Below are 19,158 nucleotides of genomic sequence, written 5' to 3' on the forward strand. Positions count from 1 at the left end.
TCGGAGCATCAGCGAGACTGGGATGAGCATCTGCCGCTGGTGCTCATGGCGTGCCGGTCTGCAGTCCAGGAGTCGACCACTTGTTCCTCAGCACTCCTCATGCTAGGGAGGGAGCTCCGCACACCAGCAGAGCTGGCCTTTGGGCGGCCTCCAGACGCCCCTGTTGTTCCCCCAGGCCCTGAATATGCGAGGAGGCTCCAGGACAGGCTTGAGTCTGCCCATGCGTTTGCCCGGGTGCATCAGGAAAGTGCTGGTGCAAGGCAAAAGCGCAATTATGACGTGCGGGCACGGGGTAGGCATTTCCAGGCTGGAGAGCTTGTTTGGGTGTACAACCCACAAAGAAAAAAGGGCCGGTGTCCAAAGCTCGACAGTCAGTGGGTGGGGCCCTGCAGGGTGTTGGAGCGGATGGGGGAGGTGGTGTATCGGGTGCAGCTACCGCCACGAGGACGGAAGGTTGCACTGCACAGAGACAGACTGGCCCCCTATCAAGGCAATGCCTTGCCCCAGGTTCCAGGTACCCCACGCACCCAACCCCAACCCCCTGCACTACACACACAAACACCGCACCCCCCACAGCCAGTGCCTGATGGGGGTGACCCTGACTCTGTTCCTGTGGCCCCCTGGTCTCAGCCCACTTCCCCTGCCCCGGGGTTAAGCCTGTTACCCCTCGCTCAAACAGGTTAAGCCTGTTACCCCCCTTCTCACTACACACACACACACCGCACCCCCCACAGCCAGTGCCTGATGGGGGTGACCCTGACTCGGTCCCTGTGGCCCTCGGGTCTCAGCCCACTCCCCCTGCCCCGGGGTTAAGCCTGTTACCCCCCGTCTCACGTCCACAAAGGGCTAGGAGACAGCCCCAGCGTTATGCAGACTTTGTTTGTTCCCTCGTGGACGAGGAACTTTGTAGTGGGGGGGTAATGTAGCGACCTGTATGGGTTGATGTGTTAATGTTCATTGTGATGTCTGTGTGCCTGTGTGCCTGTGTCCTTGTTCTCTGTCAGCCGCGGCAGCTCATGTGTGGGTTGCTATGCGCTGCGGGGGGCTGGCAGAGTAGCCGGGGGGCGGGGACACCTGGATAAGATAACGTGTTTCTTGTTGTTGAGCCTCTTCGTGCTCGCGGTTTAGTGATGAGCAGTCACAGTGATTCAAGTTCCCCTGGATGTAAACAATAAAGTAATCATTTACAGAAACCCCTCTGAGTAGTGCCTGAGATCGCTACAATTACAAAGCGACGTGCTAACCACAAACAAAACGCTGTTATAACGCCGCCGTTTAACATCACAATCACCTGCGCACATGTGCCATCTAGCAGGTTCGCCAACATCACCTCCAGATGTATCGCCAGCGGCTAAACCTCTGTCGAAATGGGCTGACTATGCTTATGATCAGAAACTAGTCGATGACTTTGCTAACACAGTCAAACATCACGCAAGCGCTACAACACAAGACATAGCAAGCCAGCTAGTTAATACATTTGAGTCCAACAGCAAGAAGACCAGCTCGGCAAGTCCTCTCATTTTTTTAAACCTCTTTTACCTTTCGAGTAAAAGCCAGTCCGATATTTACACTTGTGCGGTCACTTGCTCGATTACTTTCCTTTCCTTCTCTCCTACTCGCTTGCTCAGCATCGGAGCTTTGGCTGTGGCCGTGATCCTGGGTGAGAAAATGTTAACTCCACCTGATTAGTATGCAAAAGGTCGCAATGTGATTCGTTCTATCTACGTGGGATATTAAAAAATCGCGGAAAGAAGAAAGAACATAGGTAACTTTATTAGTTCACTATTTGCGATGATATGAAGCCGGGATTATAAAACAATATATTGTTCATTTTGAACAAGAAAGAGGGCCTCAATCTGTTTCCAATGTCCCTAAAAGTTGGCAAAAAAAAATGGTAGGAAGAATAATTGTATCAATAACACATCTGATGCAGTAAACAATAACACATCTGATGTAAGTGAACAGAAAGATTTTAAATGACTGAGTCTTGACATATCATGATTGAGTTAATTTCATATACCGTTGCGACTACAGAAAAGTAAATCTGATGTCTCATCCTGTACGCCAGAGGGCGGTAGGATTGTAGGCTCGACTAAATCTTCCGAAAGCATCAGACAGGGAAGAAGACTCCACTATCCGACTGGAGAACAGCAAAACAAACCACATTCGTGATAGTCTGTCTTAAAACTACAAAGGGACATTAAAACGTACCAAACCAGCTTGCTATAGTTGATGATAGTTGACGCTGAGATATTTAGGAAGGAATGTATAGGTAGATATAAAGGTTTATTTTTGTTGTATACTCGAGGAAGTTGACGCGACTCGGGAACATTATGGTGCGGTCTTTCATTTTTGAAGTTAGTATTTGAAATCCCTAGGCAATGAAACACAAAGCAGAAACCGACGGACTACATTTAAAAGAGCTTTACCTCGCGCATTGAACGCTTCCCATCGCAACACACCGGCTGCGAGAGGCTACAGAGGGGTGTCGACAAGGTAGGTGGGAGCTCGTCTTTGCCGGAGTGTAATGAGAGACGTATGTTATCTGCTTGGTCCTTTCAATTCTGTGGTCAAATGAAAACGACCAAACTGAGGAGAATTCAGTGAACATTCTACCATGACACAGAAACACCTTTCTTTTGGCATCGTAGTGTAGTTTGAGCTTCATGGGGCGTATCTACGGTGGAGGCAGTCGCCATCAAGGGGTCTGAATACTTTTGCAAGGAAATGTATATGTAGGTAAATAAAATGCCATGTTCCTTGCACTGGCCAGCTTGCAGATTCTGAGGATGGCCCATCGAAGTTGAGTTAGACAATGTTGTAGCTAACTAACGTCAGTTAGCTGTATTTAACATTTCACTGGGTCTTGCAGCCGTTTGATTCACTGAAATAATTATTAAATGTTATGTTCTATAAGCCACTTCCTTACTTTAGCAAGTCACAGTATTTCCAAGCTTTGATAGTGTAACTGAGACGACACAGTAAATAATTCCTCTTTTCATACAAACTTTAATAGTTTGTATATTTGTTTTGTTTTAGACCACACAGACAAACAAACATATACAAACCCAAAGTTATTATAGTAAAAAAAATGAAGAATGCCTGTGCCTAGTTTTAGTGTTCTTATCAACATTCCATGGTGACAACTAAACCCCACTCTTGAGCCAACACCCAACCTCTTCAACATTGTATGTTACATTGTATAGTGTTTGATGCATTTTTCATGTGCTTTTAGATGCCAAAATCCAGCAAGCGATCGACAGCAGCCAAGAAAAGATGGGCTGCACAGATAGCTGCAAAGGCCACTGTTGAGGTTTGACTTCCTTGTGAAAAAAGCAAAACCAGCTTCTTTAATTAGGATTCCTCCGTAAGGAGGAAACCTATTGTTAATGTTAGTATTATTATTATTCTTGTACCATGGGAGTCAATGGCAGCCCCTAGAACCATATGGTAACTTTTACCACGCGCGCGAGCTTGGCGAGACGCGCACACACAACATTTCATGAGATTGGGGCTGACCAAGACCCCACCCTTGGTCCTTGGCTTGAAGAAATTTGTCTTAGTAGCCATTTTGTGGTTAGTTTGGCTAGTAGCATATTTCTAGTTTCTTCGAAATATTTACTGACAAATTGTTAAGAATATACATTTTTCCCTGGTTCGCAATGTTTGGAGGAATCCGCCATTGCTGCTTGCAGCTATATTTCTAAATGTAATTGTAACCCGGGTGACGGAGCATACCACCTGATGGAGATCATTTCCAAACACTGTTAATGACTTAAGAATATAATAATCAAGTGCCTTGTATTATTAATTACCTTATATGAATCATGCCCTTATGTAAGCAGGAACATGGCTTTTCTGTGTTTCTGCGTGTGTGTAACTTAGAATCTTAGGTGCCACTTAGTCTACATATGTACAAGAGCATGTTTAGACCAGAGGTGATGAGAAGGGACGAACTGTGCTTCTTCCGATCTTGCAAAACTTCCATCCTTGCCTCGGGCGTCAGAAATCCACCACGTGGTTTTCCCTGCTGAACGCTCAACTTCTGTCTATATAAAACTTGTGCGATGTGTTTTATCATGGCTTCACTTTCAGCCTTGTGCTGGGGGTGAGCCCGATTGCAATTGTTGTTTGTCTAATAAATATACTTATATGCAGCTCCGGAGTCCTGGGCTAACTAGAGTGAATTTTCACCTACCACCACCCCAATCCCAAAGCCCCCAGACACCTGAAGCATGCACTGTAGATGTAAGTGAGTAGTGTGTGTGTGTGTGTGTGTGTGTGTGTGTGTGTGTGTGTGTGTGTGTGAGCAGTGACTAAACTGCCACGAACTCAAACACAGACGAGACGAATGAAAAGTGTATCGTTCATGTTGTGATGAATCGAAATCACGTGAGTGGGATGTGCTCAGAGTGAGGAAGTCAGATGAGCATCAAGGAAAAGGAAAAGGAGGCGAGATGATGTGCACTAAAGGAGCTTACATTTGGGAGAGGAAAGAGCATTTTTACTGTTTTATTATTGTGATTAATGATGCCTCACTGTCCTGAGTCCCCTTATAACCCTGTCACAGTATTTCCAAGCTTTGATAGTGTAACTGAGATGACACAGTAAATCATTTCTCTTTTTATACAAACTTTAATAGTTTGTATATTTGTTTTGTTTTAGACCACACAGACAAACAAACATATACAAACCCAAAGTTATTATAGTAAAAAAAATGAAGAATGCCTGTGCCTAGTTTTAGTGTTCTTATCAACATTCCATGGTGACCACTAAACCCCAATCTTGAGCCAACACCCAACCTCTTCAACATGTGGTATGTTACATTGTATAGTGTTTGATGCTTTTTTCATGTGCTTTTAGATGCCACAACCCAGCAAGCGATCGACAGCAGCCAAGAAAAGATGGGCTGCACAGATAGCTGCAAAGGCCACTGTTGAGGTTTGACTTCCTTGTGAAAAAAGCGGAACCAGCTTCTTTAATTAGGATTCCTCCGTAAGGAGTGTGTGTGTGTGTGTGTGTGTGAGTCTAACCTTTGAAATCCTTTTATTTTGATGATTTGGTGTGTGCGTGCGTGTGTGTGTGTGTGTGTGTGTGTGTAGATGGACGAGATTGCTCAACATATGGACGTGAGTCCCTTGCAAGCCTGCATCGACCTGGAGAAGGCCACTCAATTCATCACACAAGTTTTGCAGGTAAGACAAACACACACACACACACACATGCTCTCACACCTACACCAGTAAGAACTGCACACACACACACACACACACACACACATTTTATTTATTTCTGTTGGACAGAGCCTGGTATTCTGGTCCCATAACTTGCTACCATTTAGATCACCTGTGCTGACTGAGTCTACTTCTATGCAGTACTGAGTGTGTGTGTGTGTGTGTGTGTGTGTGTGTGTGTGTGTGTGTGTGTGTGTGTGTGTGTGTGTGTGTGTGTGTGTGTGTGTGTGTGTGTGTGTGTGTGTGTGTGTGTGTGTGTGTAGATGGACGAGATTGCTCAACATATGGACGTGAGTCCCAGGCAAGCCTGCATCGACCTGGAGAAGGCCACTCAATACATCACACAAGTGTTGCAGGTAAGACAAACACACACTGTAGCGAAGAGAGAGCGTGGTGACAATCACACACACACACACACACACACACACACACATGCTTTCACACACACACCAGTCAGAACTGCTATTACACACACACACACACACACACACACACACACGCTTTCACACCTACACCAGTCAGAACTGCTCTTACACACACACGCTTTCACACACACACACACACACACACACACTTTCACACACACACACACACACACACACACACACACACACACACACACACACACACACACACACACACACACACACACACGCTTTCACACCTACACCAGTCAGAACTGCTGACTGAGTCTACTTCTATGCAGTACTGAAAATGAGCCTGTGTGTGTGTGTGTGTGTGTGTGAGTGTGTGAGAGAGAATGTTCATAAATTTGGTGTGCTTGTCTATGTTAACATGTGTTGTGTGTGTGTGTGTGTGTGTGTGTGTGTGTGTGTATTTGTCAGCATGAAGTAGGTAGGAACCAGGAGTTCTGCGTGTTGATTCGCCGTCTAGAAGAGATGGAGGTGGAGACTGGGCGGAGTCTGGCGGAGCAGGCGGAGTCAAACCGACAGCTGAAGCTGAAGAACGATGAACTGCAGAAACACCTGGAGGAAAAAGACAACTCACTGTCACAAGCCAACCAGGTGTGTGTGTGTGTGTGTGTGTGTGTGTGTGTGTGTGTGTGTGTGTGTGTGTGTGTGTGTGTGTGTGTGTGTGTGTGTGACACTATGGAAAAAGACAACTCACTGACACAAGCCAACCAGGTGTGTGTGTGTGTGTGTGTGTGTGTGTGTGTAACTAAGGAAAAAGACAACTCACTGTCACAAGCCACCCAGGTGTGTGTGTGTGTGTGTGTGTGTGTGTGTGTGTGTGTGTGTGTGTGTGTGTGTGTGTGTGTGTGTGGAGTGGAGTGGAGTGGAGTGGAGTGGAGTGGAGTGGAGTGGAGTGGAGTGGAGTGGAGTGGAGTGGAGTGGAGTGGAGTGGAGTGGAGTGGAGTGGAGTGGAGTGGAGTGATGTGTTACTCAGTAATGGCCACTGGCCATACCGTTTCAACCACGGTATACTTATATTTAGATAATGACCTCCGAACTATACATCATCCCTCTTATTATACAGTAACTCGCCAAAACGATAGACATTCCTCCAAAAATACCTCTTTAACGATTTTGTTGCCATTTTGTGATTTCTGCTGAGAAAAAATTGTTCTTCAGGCAAAGAGAACTCTAAAGTTTCAGGTGTTGCGTAGCAACCCATTACTTCCCGTTACGTTAAATGATCGGACTACTTGCGGAATGATATGAAAGATGGTCAGCGGTCATTACATTTTCGCAGCAGTGAAAATAAAGAAATTACAGACCTGCGAACGTTGGGGTGGCCCATTCAAATCAACTGAACTTTTTTGAACATTCTGAAGAGCCGTATAATACGATACCCAGTACAATTTTTAAGCACATAACCTGCAAGGACTGTCATGCCTACTTGTTGAGTAATCCTCGACTGTTGGGAAAGATTCAATATACTGAAAAATATGGACTGAAAAGTGTCTAGTGTAGTCATGTATTTGCAGATTCTGTTCCATTTTTCTCAATGATGGTCAAATATTAGTAGTTAAAGATGCACTATTTCGATAGTTTAGATTTCTTTTCAGTATTTCAAAGTGAATAAGCTGTGAGAGCACAAGAACAGTGAGAGTCTAGCAGCGATTATCATAGACATATACATGTATGCTTGTCAACGGCGATTACGGCCAAACCAACAAGATTCTAAGTGACATGGAGACAACTTTTTTTGGTACTCCACGTAGATCATAAACCCTTGAATACAAAAACGACTCAGTGAAATCGGTTGAGAAATATAAACGCTATAGTGCTTTTTATCCAGAAAAACTGCAGCTCCATCATTTACTTGCGTCTGTTTACAGGCCAGTCATCACCTCGTCATCACATTAGCACGTTGCAGCCAACGGGCTGAGGCGGTCAATGGAGCGTCTATGTATATATGTCTATGTGTAATGGCCAACTTCTTAATTTTCTTATTTTAATATGTGGCCATATAAAGAAAATATCTCATCATTATTGCGTTAACATATGGACACACATTGAAAAGAAAGTTTTTTTAACACTTGAGGTATCTTCTGAAAGTACATTAAAGAACCACTGAAACATAAGCACTGGACTAAATGCCACAGAAAGATTTTTCCTTTTTCTTTTCTTTTTTACATACACTTTGCTTTAATTTTACTATTTAAAGATTCAATGGATACTGGCCACTATTGCTTAGGCCAATAGCCTATTGAGGCAGTATTGTTTCTGCACCTTAGTGTTCTTAAGGGTCAATAAATAAATGTCTGTGGACACATTTCGCCACCGCTGAAGTGTCCTCTCTTTCAAAAACCCAAATCTGGTCACCCTACGTATAATAAACCGTGATATATACCGTAACCGTGATATAAAATTACAAATACCGTGATAGAAGATTTTGGTCATATCGCCCACCCCTAGTGTGTGTCTGCACACACTAACTCCCTTCATCATGCAAGCATAACTTTTCAGTATTACGGTGAATTTAGGTTTGTTTTAGTCAGAGAGTAGAGCAGTAATGGCTCCTGTAGTTTACTGGCATATTAGTGTTTGTCTGTTGTCTGAGTTCAGCTGTGTGTGTGTGTGTGTGTGTGTGTGTGTGTGTTTATACAGACTGTGGCTTTCCTAGAGAATGAACTGGAGGACTTGCATCAGCAGTGCCAGACTAAACATAGGTACGCGCACACACACACACACACACTCACACAAACTCAAAATGCACGCGCGCACACACACACACATACTCTCAATATGCTTGCACACACACACACTCAATATGCGCACACACACACACCCTCTCAGTATGCTCGCACACTCAATATGTTGTGTGTTAGGGCTGGGTGAGATATCACTATATAAGGTAATCTATTACATTCTAATAAATATATATATTTTTCAGAGAAGATATGGGAAGAGATAATATTGTTTGTGTTACGTTACACAACCCGTGTCTTCCGTAAAAAGCTGCCAGTGGTTGCACATCTTCTGTCTCACATTCTCCGGCGCAAAACCCTACCCCTTCTCACACACACACACACACACACACACACACACACACACACACACACAGAGAGAGACACACTTACACTTACAGACACAGACACAGACACAAGAACATTGGCCATCATCCTTTGTTAAGTGGAGCACCCTAGTGGCCAAATGCCGTATTGCCCCTTGTCTTGCATGACTTCTGATGTCTTCTTTGCCCATTGGAACCTCTGACCCCTATAGGACGTTTCAGGAAGTGAATGAGTGGCTGCAGGGTGGAGAGAACCAGCTCAAGGTTGAGGTACACGTACACACACACACACACACACACACACACACACACACACACACACACACACACACACACACACACACACACACACACACACACACAAACACATCTGTTCACACACACACACACACACACACATCTGCTCACACAGATACATACATACATACACACACACATCTACACACACACATCTACACACACACACACACATCTGTTCACACACATCTGCTCACACACACAGATACATACATACATACACACACACATCTACACACACACGCACACACACACACACACACATACATCTACACACACACACACACATCTGCTCACATACACACACACACACACACATCTGCTCACAAACACACATCTCCACACACACACACACACACACACACACAAACACATCTGTTCACACACACACACACACACACACACACATCTGCTCACACACACAGATACATACATACATACACACACACATCTACACACACACGCACACACACACACACATACATCTACACACACACACACACATCTGCTCACATACACACACACACACACACATCTGCTCACAAACACACATCTCCACACACACACACACACATAAACATACATATACATACACACACACACACACACAAATCTGCTCACACACATGTCTAATGGTCAGAGTCTGACGGTCTTTTCTCAGCCGGTCTCGTTTTATGGCCAGAGTTCGCCGGTCTCGTCTCACACGCCAGTCTCGTCTCACACGCCGGTCTCGTCTCACACGCCGGTCTCGTTTGATGGCCAGAAGCTGCTGGAGGCTCCAGTCTCTGGGATTAAAGAAAACGATGATGATGATGATGACGATGATGATGATGATGATGACGATGATGATGATGATGATGGATATGGAGAGTACAGTCAGCCTGGTAAGGAGTGCTGGGGTGAAAAGAGCTACACACACACACAGGCAGACAGGCAGACAGGCAGACAGGCAGACAGGCAGACAGGCAGACAGACAGTGACGCCCACGGGGCCTTTTCTGTTATCTGTCTGATTGTCTGCTCCCCAGCGCTCAGATTCAGGTGTGCTTGTGGGCGGGGCCGCTCTTGATCGGCTGAGGAGCTACACCGGTGCGCAGGTGCACCCGTGGCTGTTATAGGAGCTGCTTCCGTGACCTCTGGACTACCAAATTGACTGTTCCGCTGTCCTTCCGGAGAATTAGTTCAATCCGGTTCATGAATAAATGCCTTTGTTTGACCGCATTTCGCTTGCCTCTGCTTCCCTTATTGTTTCGGCAACCCTAGGCCTTAACACAGACAGACAGACAGACAGAGTTTGATATCCAAGGAACACACACTGATGAATGATAAATCTATATTGGGGTTATTTTTATTTTATTTAAATTTTAATATTTTTTTGTATAAGAGTGGAGGATGACGAGAATAAAAACACACCTGCACTGTAACTTGTACTCAGTTAGTGTGATGGAAGAAGCCCCCTGGTGGCCTCTTCTGGTCCTGCACTGTAACTTGTACTCAGTTAGTGACTCATCCCAGATGGAAGCCCCCTGGTGGCCTCTTCTGGTCCTGCTCGAGTGAGGTGGATTCGCCTTCTCACGTCACAGTACTCATTTAGCCCACCTGATCCACAAGTACTTAATTAGTGGGCACTGCTTGGGCGTGGCTATAAAGGCCTGCAAGGTGGTCGCCTGTTTCTGCAGTGGACAGAACTGAAATACATCTGTATTGTGCTGGAAGCCCCTTCAGATAAAAGCACTTCCCAGAGGGTGTCTGCCGAAAGAGTGAGTGTAACTGTAAGTGTTTTTTATTCCCCCAGAAGAGAGAACTGACCCCGGAGCAGAACTGACCCTCTCTTCAGCTGCAGACATTAAAACTGAACTGATCCAGGTACAGTCTTTGAAGGTTATGCACAATATAGTAATACAACTGCTTAAAAGTATTCCATATCAGATAAGCTAATGCTAATATAACTGTAATTCCATATCAGACAAGCTAATGCTAGTATAACTTTAATTCCACATCATCGGACAAGCCAATGCTAATGCTAATAAAACTCTAAAACTACATCAGATAAGCTAATGCTAATGCTAATAAAACTCTAAAACTACATCAGATAAGCTAATGCTAATGCTAATACAACTCTCAAACTACATCAGATAAGCTAATGCTAATGCTAATAAAACTAAAACTACATCAGACAAGCTAATGCTAATAAAGGTGTAAAACCAGATCAAGACAAGCTAATGCTAAAAACAAGGCTAACCCATTTCATCAGACAAGCTAAAGCTACAGCTAATTACATGTTGAGGCCACATTATCAGACATCAACAGTAAGGCACTGTGTGCAAGAGCGAATGTTCCCTTGACAACATTTGCTCATTGCCAGTATTTGCATCCCTCCCTTCTTATGTGTGTTTCAGGAAGAGTTGGACCAGTCCAACATGGCTCCAGCCCTCGACTCCAAGATGGACCCCGTGGTTCTGGCCCAGCTCATGGGGGTGACTGTGGAGTTGGTGGACTGCTGTAGAACACAAAGAGAAGAGAAGAACACGGATGGAGTACAGCCCGAGACCCGTAAGGAATCACTCACTGACGCGCACACACACACACACACACACACACACACACACACACACACACTTTTTTAATGAAAACCAATAGCTCTAACAATGTGTGAGTGTGTGTGTGTGTGTGTGTGTGTGTGTGTGTGTGTGTGTGTGTGTGTGTGTGTGTGTGTGTGTGTGTGTGTGTGTGTGTGTGTGTGTGTGTGTGTGTGTGTGTGTGGGGGTGTGTGTGTGTGTGTGTGAGTGAGTGGAAAGTGGCGTGTACCTCATCCTCAGCTGCCTCCTTATGTATGAACCTATTTCATAGCCAAGACCATTAGCATCTTAGCAGTTTAGCTTATGTGTGATCCTATTTCATAGCCAAGACCATTAGCATCTTAGCAGTTTAGCTTATGTGTGAACCTATTTCATAGCCAAGACCATTAGCATCTTAGTATTTGTGTGAACTTATTTTATAGCCTAAACTATTAGCTGCTTAACTTATGTATGAACCTATTTCATAGCCAAGACCATTAGTATCTTAACTTATATATGAACCTATTTCATAGCCAAGACCATTAGCAGCTTAACTTATGTATGAACCTATTTCATTGCCAAGGCCATTAGCATCTTAGCAGTTTAGCTTATGTGTGAACCTATTTCATAGCCAAGACCATTAGCATCTTAACAGTTTAGCTTTTGTGTGAACCTATTTCATAGCCAAGACCATTAGCAGCTTAGCTTATGGATGAAACTTGTTTTATAGCCAAGACCATTCATGGTAAGCTTTTAGCGAATGTATGCAATGTAAAGTTAGCCTTCCCTGTCCCCCGAACCCTTCCCTGTACCCAAATGCCCGTTGACTAACACTGAGACTAAAATTACACTGAATGAAGGTTACACCAATGACGCTAACATTCATACATGTTGTCCTCCGCCTCTTCCACAGAGGAATCCGGAAGATTCTCCTACCCTCTGTGTGACGAAGGCTTCAGCTCCCCGCTCAAGCTGCATCAGCGCATCCATACAAGAGAGAGGCGGCACCACTGCACTCAGTGTGGCAAGAGCTTTACTCAAGAGGGACATCTCAAACAACATCATCTCATTCACACAGGAGAGAGGCCGTACAACTGCACTCAGTGTGGCAAGAGCTTCAATCTAGAGGGGAATCTCAAAAAACACCAGCGCATTCACACAGGAGAGAAGCCATACAACTGCACTCAGTGTGGCAAGAGCTTTATTCGAGAGGGAGATCTCAAACAACACCAGCGCGTTCACACAGGAGAGAGGCCTTATCAATGCACTCAGTGTGGCAAGAGTTTTGCTCTAAAGAGGAATCTCCAAAAACACCAGCGCATTCACACAGGAGAGAAGCCGTACAACTGCACTCAGTGTGGCAAGAGCTTTACTCGAGGGGGAAGTCTCAAACGACATCATCTCATTCACATTGGAGAGAGGCGGCACCACTGCACTCAGTGTGGCAGGAGCTTTGCTCGAGAGGGACATCTCAAACTACATCATCTCATTCACACAGGAGAGAGGCCGTACAACTGCACTCAGTGTGGCAAGAGCTTCAATCTAGAGGGGAATCTCAAAAAACACCAGCGCATTCACACAGGAGAGAAGCCGTACAACTGCACTCAGTGTGGCAAGAGCTTCACTCTAGAGGGGACTCTCAAAAAACACCAGCGCTTTCACACAGGAGAGATGCCGTACAACTGCACTCAGTGTGGCAAGGGCTTTAATCAAGAGGGACATCTCCAAAAACACCAGCGCATTCACACAGGAGAGAGGCCGTACAACTGCACTCAGTGTGGCAAGAGCTTTAATCGAGATGATAGTCTGAAACGACACATGCGTCAACACACGGGGGAGAGACCGTATCACTGCTCTCAGTGTGGCAAGAGTTTCACTCAGCTGCGCAGCCTGAGGACTCACCAGACCATTCACACAGGAGAACGGCGGCACCAGTGTATTCAGTGTGGCAAGAGTTTCACTCAAGAGGGGACTCTCAAAAAACACCAGTGCTTTCACACAGGAGAGAAGCCGTACCAATGCACTCAGTGTGGCAAGAGCTTTAATCGAGAGGGGAATCTCAAAAAACACGAGCGCATTCACGAGTTTACATTCACAAGTTCATATTCACACACATTAACATGAGTTAATCACACACAGGCAACTGTTAAGATGGTTCCCTATGCTAGAGATAGCTAGCGGTAGGATAGTTAATAGCCAGGTTAACTATGTTTAAGACACACACGCACACACATACTTACTTTCTCCACTGTATGTTTAAGACACACACTCACACACACACGCGCACACACACACGTACTTACTTCCTCCACTGTATGTTTAAGACACACACATACTCTCACACACACACACAAACGTATCTATGTCCTCCATTGTATGTTTAAGTGTCATTTGTTTGCTGTGTGAATAATAGTGTAATTATTTGTTTTCTGGGATTTGATGAAGTCTGACATTTAGATAGTTGCCTATTCCTGAATATTATGTGTACGTTGCTGAGCCAGAATAAACTGCATACTTCATACACAGTTCATTGTGTGTGTGTGTGTGTGTGTGTGTGTGTGTGTGTGTGTGTGTGTGTGTGTGTGTGTGTGTGTGTGAGTGTGAGACGTTTTCTTTTAGTCCTCCTGCTCATTGCCCTCGGCCTGCAGCGGTGGTAAGACATGATGACATCTACATAATCAGCAGGATTACCACACACACACACACACACACTGCAGCGCTGGTAAGACATGATTACATCTACATAATCAGCAGGACTACTACACACAGACACACACACACACACACACACACTGCAGCGGTGGTAAGACATGACGACATCTACATAATCAGCAGGACTACTACACACACACACATAGGGCCTCATTTATAAAACGTACTTACGCACAGATTTGATCTTAGAGTTTTTGTGCGATTTAATCCACGTCTAAGTACAGATTTATGAAAACCGTCTTAGACGTAGAAAAGGACGTATCTCTACGTCTGGTTCTAGTTTGCGTAAGTACATTTCCTTGTGGCAATACTGCAGTACTGCAGGAATTCGGAACTCTCCGAGCGCCGACACGCAGTTTCATCATCATCATCGTCACCACCACCGTCACCATTAGGGCTAATGGTAAAAGGCCAAATGAATGTTTCGCTCAATAAAATCAATTAAACAATTTGAATAATTCATACATGAATGAAATTCACTTCTAATAGGTATTCATTTTAATTCCACACGTGTAAAACATTTAGCTCAATGTATAGCCTATAAAAAGCCTGATAGTGACAGTTTTCAGTAGGAGATATGGCTGCATTGGCGGTGTTAGAGGATATTATCCCTCTATGTCCGAAATGTATTACATGTCCATACAGTGCCCAGGAACAGCGAAATGTGAAAGAGGATTTTCTGCGTAAAACAGGGTTCCCAATGGCTTCTCACCCTGATTGCGCACACTCAGACAGCCTAGGAAGCCCACTTCAATACAGCATATGCCCGTGCGGTAGTGGAGCGCAGCATAGGCATGCTGAAGGGAAGGTGGCGATGTTTGGACGCATCGGGAGGGAGACTTGCTATATGACCCCGAAAAGGTTTGCCAGATTATCCTAGCCTGTTGTGTGCTACACAACATCTGTCTAAGCCATGGCATAGAGCTAGGAGAAGACGAAATGCGCATGGACCAAGATGACCACCCTCCCATCCCAGCTGGCTGGAACACGCACATCACTGCGCTGAGAAGACGGGAGCTGATTCACCAACTATACCAACAGTATAAGAATAAAAGCACACATGTTCATTTTCTTCAGAATGTTTTATTTAGGCACGTTTGTTCAAAGAACCCTCAATAGCGGGCAGAGTTCGGCAACAACCTCACTAACAGACTCATTCAAGTCCCTTTGTGAATGAGAAGAGGAAGCTGGTGATGGCCGACGAGGCCCCGATGCTGGTGCAGCAGGTGCTGCTGTCGCAGATGCGGCTTCTGGTGCTGCTTGTGCCGCAGGTGCGGCCGCTGGTGCTTCCGAGACGTGTCTTCTACCATGCCACATACTTTGCTTTTGCCATTGCGCCACCCGACAGGCTTTCAAACAATGTTTTGACCCGCATCTGCTCTTCCATCAGCAGAACGTCGATTTCAGCCTCACTATAATTCTTCTTTTTACATGTTTCTTTCTTGCTTGCCATTGTCACAGAGAGTTTGTGCATTGAGGATGCGCTCCGTTTGTGCATTGAGAATATGCTAATTAGATTAAGTAGGGGCGTTTTGAGGGCGGAGATTCAGCTGCGCACAATTCCACGATCATTTGTGATTCATAAACGCAGGAATGGCGTACACGTGTTTTTTTGGGCGTACGTTTGTTTTCTGTGAATAACACTTACGACCATTCAGAAAACGTCTGAGATCAAATGTAGGATGGTTTCTACACAACATTTTATGAATGAGGCCCATACACACACACACACACACACACACTGCAGCAGTGGTAAGACACACACATACATACACACACACACACACACACACACACACACACAGACACACACACACACTGCAGCGGTGGTAGGACTTGATGACATCTACATAATCAGCAGGACAACTACACGCACACACACACACACACAAACACACACACTCACTGCAGCGGTGGTAAGACATGATGGCATCTACATAATCAGCAGGACTACTACACACACACACACACACACGCACAGACCCCATGTCTCTGTCTCTGTCTCCAGTCCTCTGCTCCAAAACATACCTGTCTCCCACAGACCCCATGTCTCTGGCCCGGTTAAGGAGTGTGTCAGTGGTGTTGGTGGACTACTCCAGGACACAAGGACGGCAAAGGAAGGACGAAGAGAACCATACAGAACAGCCAGAGACCCGTAAGAGATCAGACACGCAATTCATTGTGGCAACAACATCTAAAGACCCATGTCAATAACATCTGCCGTCAAATAACTATGTAGCCTAATGTAAGTGCAGTTGGGTTCTCTCATTGTCTTTTCCTAAGTCCTCATGAAAAGCAGTTAGGAAAGGATAAAGGACATCATTTTCTTTTTTACTATCTGACTGATCAGCATCATGATTGGGTTATGGTGAGGCACCATTCTGAAACTAATACAGCGCCATTCTGGAACTAATACAGCACCATTCTGGAACTAATACAGCACCATTCTGGAACTAATACAGCACCATTCTGAAACTAATACAGCGCCATTCTGAAACTAATACAGCACCATTCTGGAACTAATACAGCACCATTCTGGAACTAATACAGCACCATTCTGGAACTGCCCTGGAGAGAGTCTGTCCAGGAACATGGTGTGGGGAGTCACTGGGTATTTCATGTCCATGTATTATTTCAAATCAGTTGTCTGTTTCCATACCTCTTTCAGCAGATAGCAAGTGTGTTTTTAGTTTTCGGTCCAGTTGTAGTGTCATATGTAAATGTGTTGAGAAGAAGTGTGTCTTCCCAAGGCTCAGAATCCAGATCTGGGGTCTCCACAGTTATACACACCCACACAAACACATAAACAGTCTGAAACCTGCCATGGCTAATTTTTCTGGTCTTTGGGCCACAACATCACTTAAACACACCGTTACTAAAAGTATTCAAAAAAGAAAGCTCTCGAGTCCGACGGTTTCAAGCAAGAATGGTTTATTTGACTGAAACACCCAACAGCAAAACCATAGCACTTCCCAGGATTGCACTGGATCTTAACACTCTTTGTAACGCCCTAGCAACAAGCATAGCAATCAACATCACTGACCAACAACCACCATGACTGACCAGCAACGCTAGATAGATAGATAGATAGATAGATAGATGGATACTTTATTAATCCCGAGGGAAATTTAGGTCATCCAGTAGCTTATACACTTAACTTAACTCACAAACATACATACACAAATCACAGTAGAAAAAACAATACACATAGGGAGAACATGTTCACAGGGAGTGGGGTGTATACAGATATTAAACAGATATTACAGTGTGCATTGATTGTGTCAGTGTTGATGTCTACGAGGAAAGTAGTGCAAAGAGTGCAGAGAGATGGTGTTCATGTGCTTGTGTGGATAGTGCAAAGATAGAGTACTTGTGCTTGTGTGTGAGAGGATAGTATAGCCAGTAAAAATAATGGACAGTGGGATGGAATATAATGAGATGAGAAGAGGAGGGGAGACTGAGGTAGACTCATGTAGAGAAGAGAGGATAGCAGATAGATAGATAGATAGATAGATACTGTTGAAAATTATGATTGTAAAACAGTGCCGTGGTGGTCATAGAGCAGAATTGCAGCTACAATTGTCATTGGGCCTGTGTGCAGGGATGGGTATCATGTAAGGTCAAGCATGAAGGCCATCATGCAGGTGCAGGCTAGTGGAAAGTAACAAGCAGTCAGGAGGAGGGTCACTCACTCACACCCACCCACACACATACACCCACACACACACTCGCACATAAGCACGCACACAAGATGATGGCAGTCAAGGTCAGACCAGGCCTCCAAAAAAGTGATACCGAGTAAATTGGCAGGAGGGTCTATCTCCCCCAAAGCAAAAGTTCCCTCGCAACAGGTGAGCGAGAATATTCTGAGTGGCTAAAAGTGTGGATAAAATATGAGGAGATATAAGGGAATTTTTCAGATTGGGTCAGTGTAGATGGAGGTTGAGGTTCGTGACTTGCAGAAAGTGACGAATTATGAGTATAAAAAGTGAATGCACTGGGTGTTTTAGTCAGAGCTGCTCCATGGACCACCACTCTCATTTTGGATGAAATGTCTGCAAGGATGGAATAAAACTTCAGTTTATCGCACTCTGGACTTCTGACTCTGATTGAAAAATTACTTTAAGATTTGGAAACAGTTGTTAATTCGCTACAACAATACTTTATTAATCCCGAGGGCAGGATTTAAGGACATCCAGTATCTTATACAGCTTATACAACTCACAGACACAACATAAACAAATCACATACAGATAGGGGGAACATGTAGAACAAGCATAGCAACCACCATAGCAACCACCATGAGTGCCCTGTTCTGTCAGACTACCATAGAGTTTACATAGATACATAATTAACTTGCTTTAATTCCCTTCTTGCTTGTTGTCTTCGCTCATTCACTCATTCTCCAACTGCAAACCCTGCATTAGTTTGCTCAAGTGGTATAATTAACGCACGGATAATGGTGTATGGGGTTCGGATTGTTACAACAGCGGTTCTTTATGTTGTTCAAGTGGTATAATTCATCCATGGATAATTGTGTATGGGGTTTGGATTATTACAACAGCGGTTCTTTATGCAAGAATCTTGCCAGGTGTAATACAAAGGGACGTGCTAACCACAAACAAAAAGCTTTTATAACGCCGTCGTTTAATTAACCACAAACAAAACGCTGTTATAACGCCGTCGTTTAACATCACAATCACCTGCGCACATGTGCCATCTAGCAGGTTCGCCAACATCACCTCCAGATGTATCGCCAGCGGCTAAACCTCTGTCGAAATGGGCTGATTATGCTTATGATCAGAAACTAGTCGATGACTGTGCTAACACAGTCAAACATCACGCAAGCGCTACAACACAAGACATAGCAAGCCAGCT

At 44.7% G+C, this 19,158-nt stretch overlaps 1 protein-coding gene across 4 annotated transcripts; it reads left to right on the forward strand.

Annotated features, from left to right (window-relative positions):
- The first annotated feature begins 3,074 nt into the window (after positions 1 to 3,074).
- On the forward strand, positions 3,075 to 13,750 carry LOC105910264 (gastrula zinc finger protein XlCGF57.1-like). Of its 4 annotated transcripts, XM_031563657.2 has the most exons (12): positions 3,076 to 3,313; positions 4,159 to 4,248; positions 4,864 to 4,941; positions 5,103 to 5,195; positions 5,498 to 5,590; positions 6,080 to 6,259; positions 8,309 to 8,370; positions 8,927 to 8,984; positions 9,673 to 9,895; positions 10,806 to 10,876; positions 11,410 to 11,563; positions 12,482 to 13,748. In XM_031563657.2, the coding sequence occupies exons 1-12, from the start codon at positions 3,236 to 3,238 to the stop codon at positions 13,690 to 13,692; spliced, it is 2,391 nt and encodes a 796-aa protein (XP_031419517.1). In that variant the 5' UTR covers positions 3,076 to 3,235; the 3' UTR covers positions 13,693 to 13,748. The 4 variants fall into 4 exon arrangements, with proteins under 4 accessions (XP_031419521.1, XP_031419517.1, XP_031419520.1 ...); XM_031563660.2 differs by lacking the exon at positions 4,159 to 4,248 and having other exon boundaries at positions 3,245 to 3,313; positions 4,314 to 4,941; XM_031563661.2 differs by lacking the exons at positions 4,159 to 4,248; positions 4,864 to 4,941 and having other exon boundaries at positions 3,075 to 3,313.
- Positions 13,751 to 19,158: the final 5,408 nt, after the last annotated feature.

The sequence above is a fragment of the Clupea harengus genome, chromosome 26 (assembly GCF_900700415.2).
Source record: "Clupea harengus chromosome 26, Ch_v2.0.2, whole genome shotgun sequence".
Lineage (NCBI taxonomy): Eukaryota > Metazoa > Chordata > Actinopteri > Clupeiformes > Clupeidae > Clupea > Clupea harengus.

Bases quoted from the DNA above. Each gene is read 5' to 3' on its own strand.
- LOC105910264 (XM_031563657.2), top strand. From the start codon at position 3,236: ATGCCAAAATCCAGCAAGCGATCGACAGCAGCCAAGAAAAGATGGGCT. The intron at 4,942-5,102 runs GTTTGACTTCCT...GTGTGTGTGTAG, and splicing joins CTGCAAAGGCCACTGTTGAG to ATGGACGAGATTGCTCAACA. The intron at 5,591-6,079 runs GTAAGACAAACA...TGTATTTGTCAG, and splicing joins ACATCACACAAGTGTTGCAG to CATGAAGTAGGTAGGAACCA.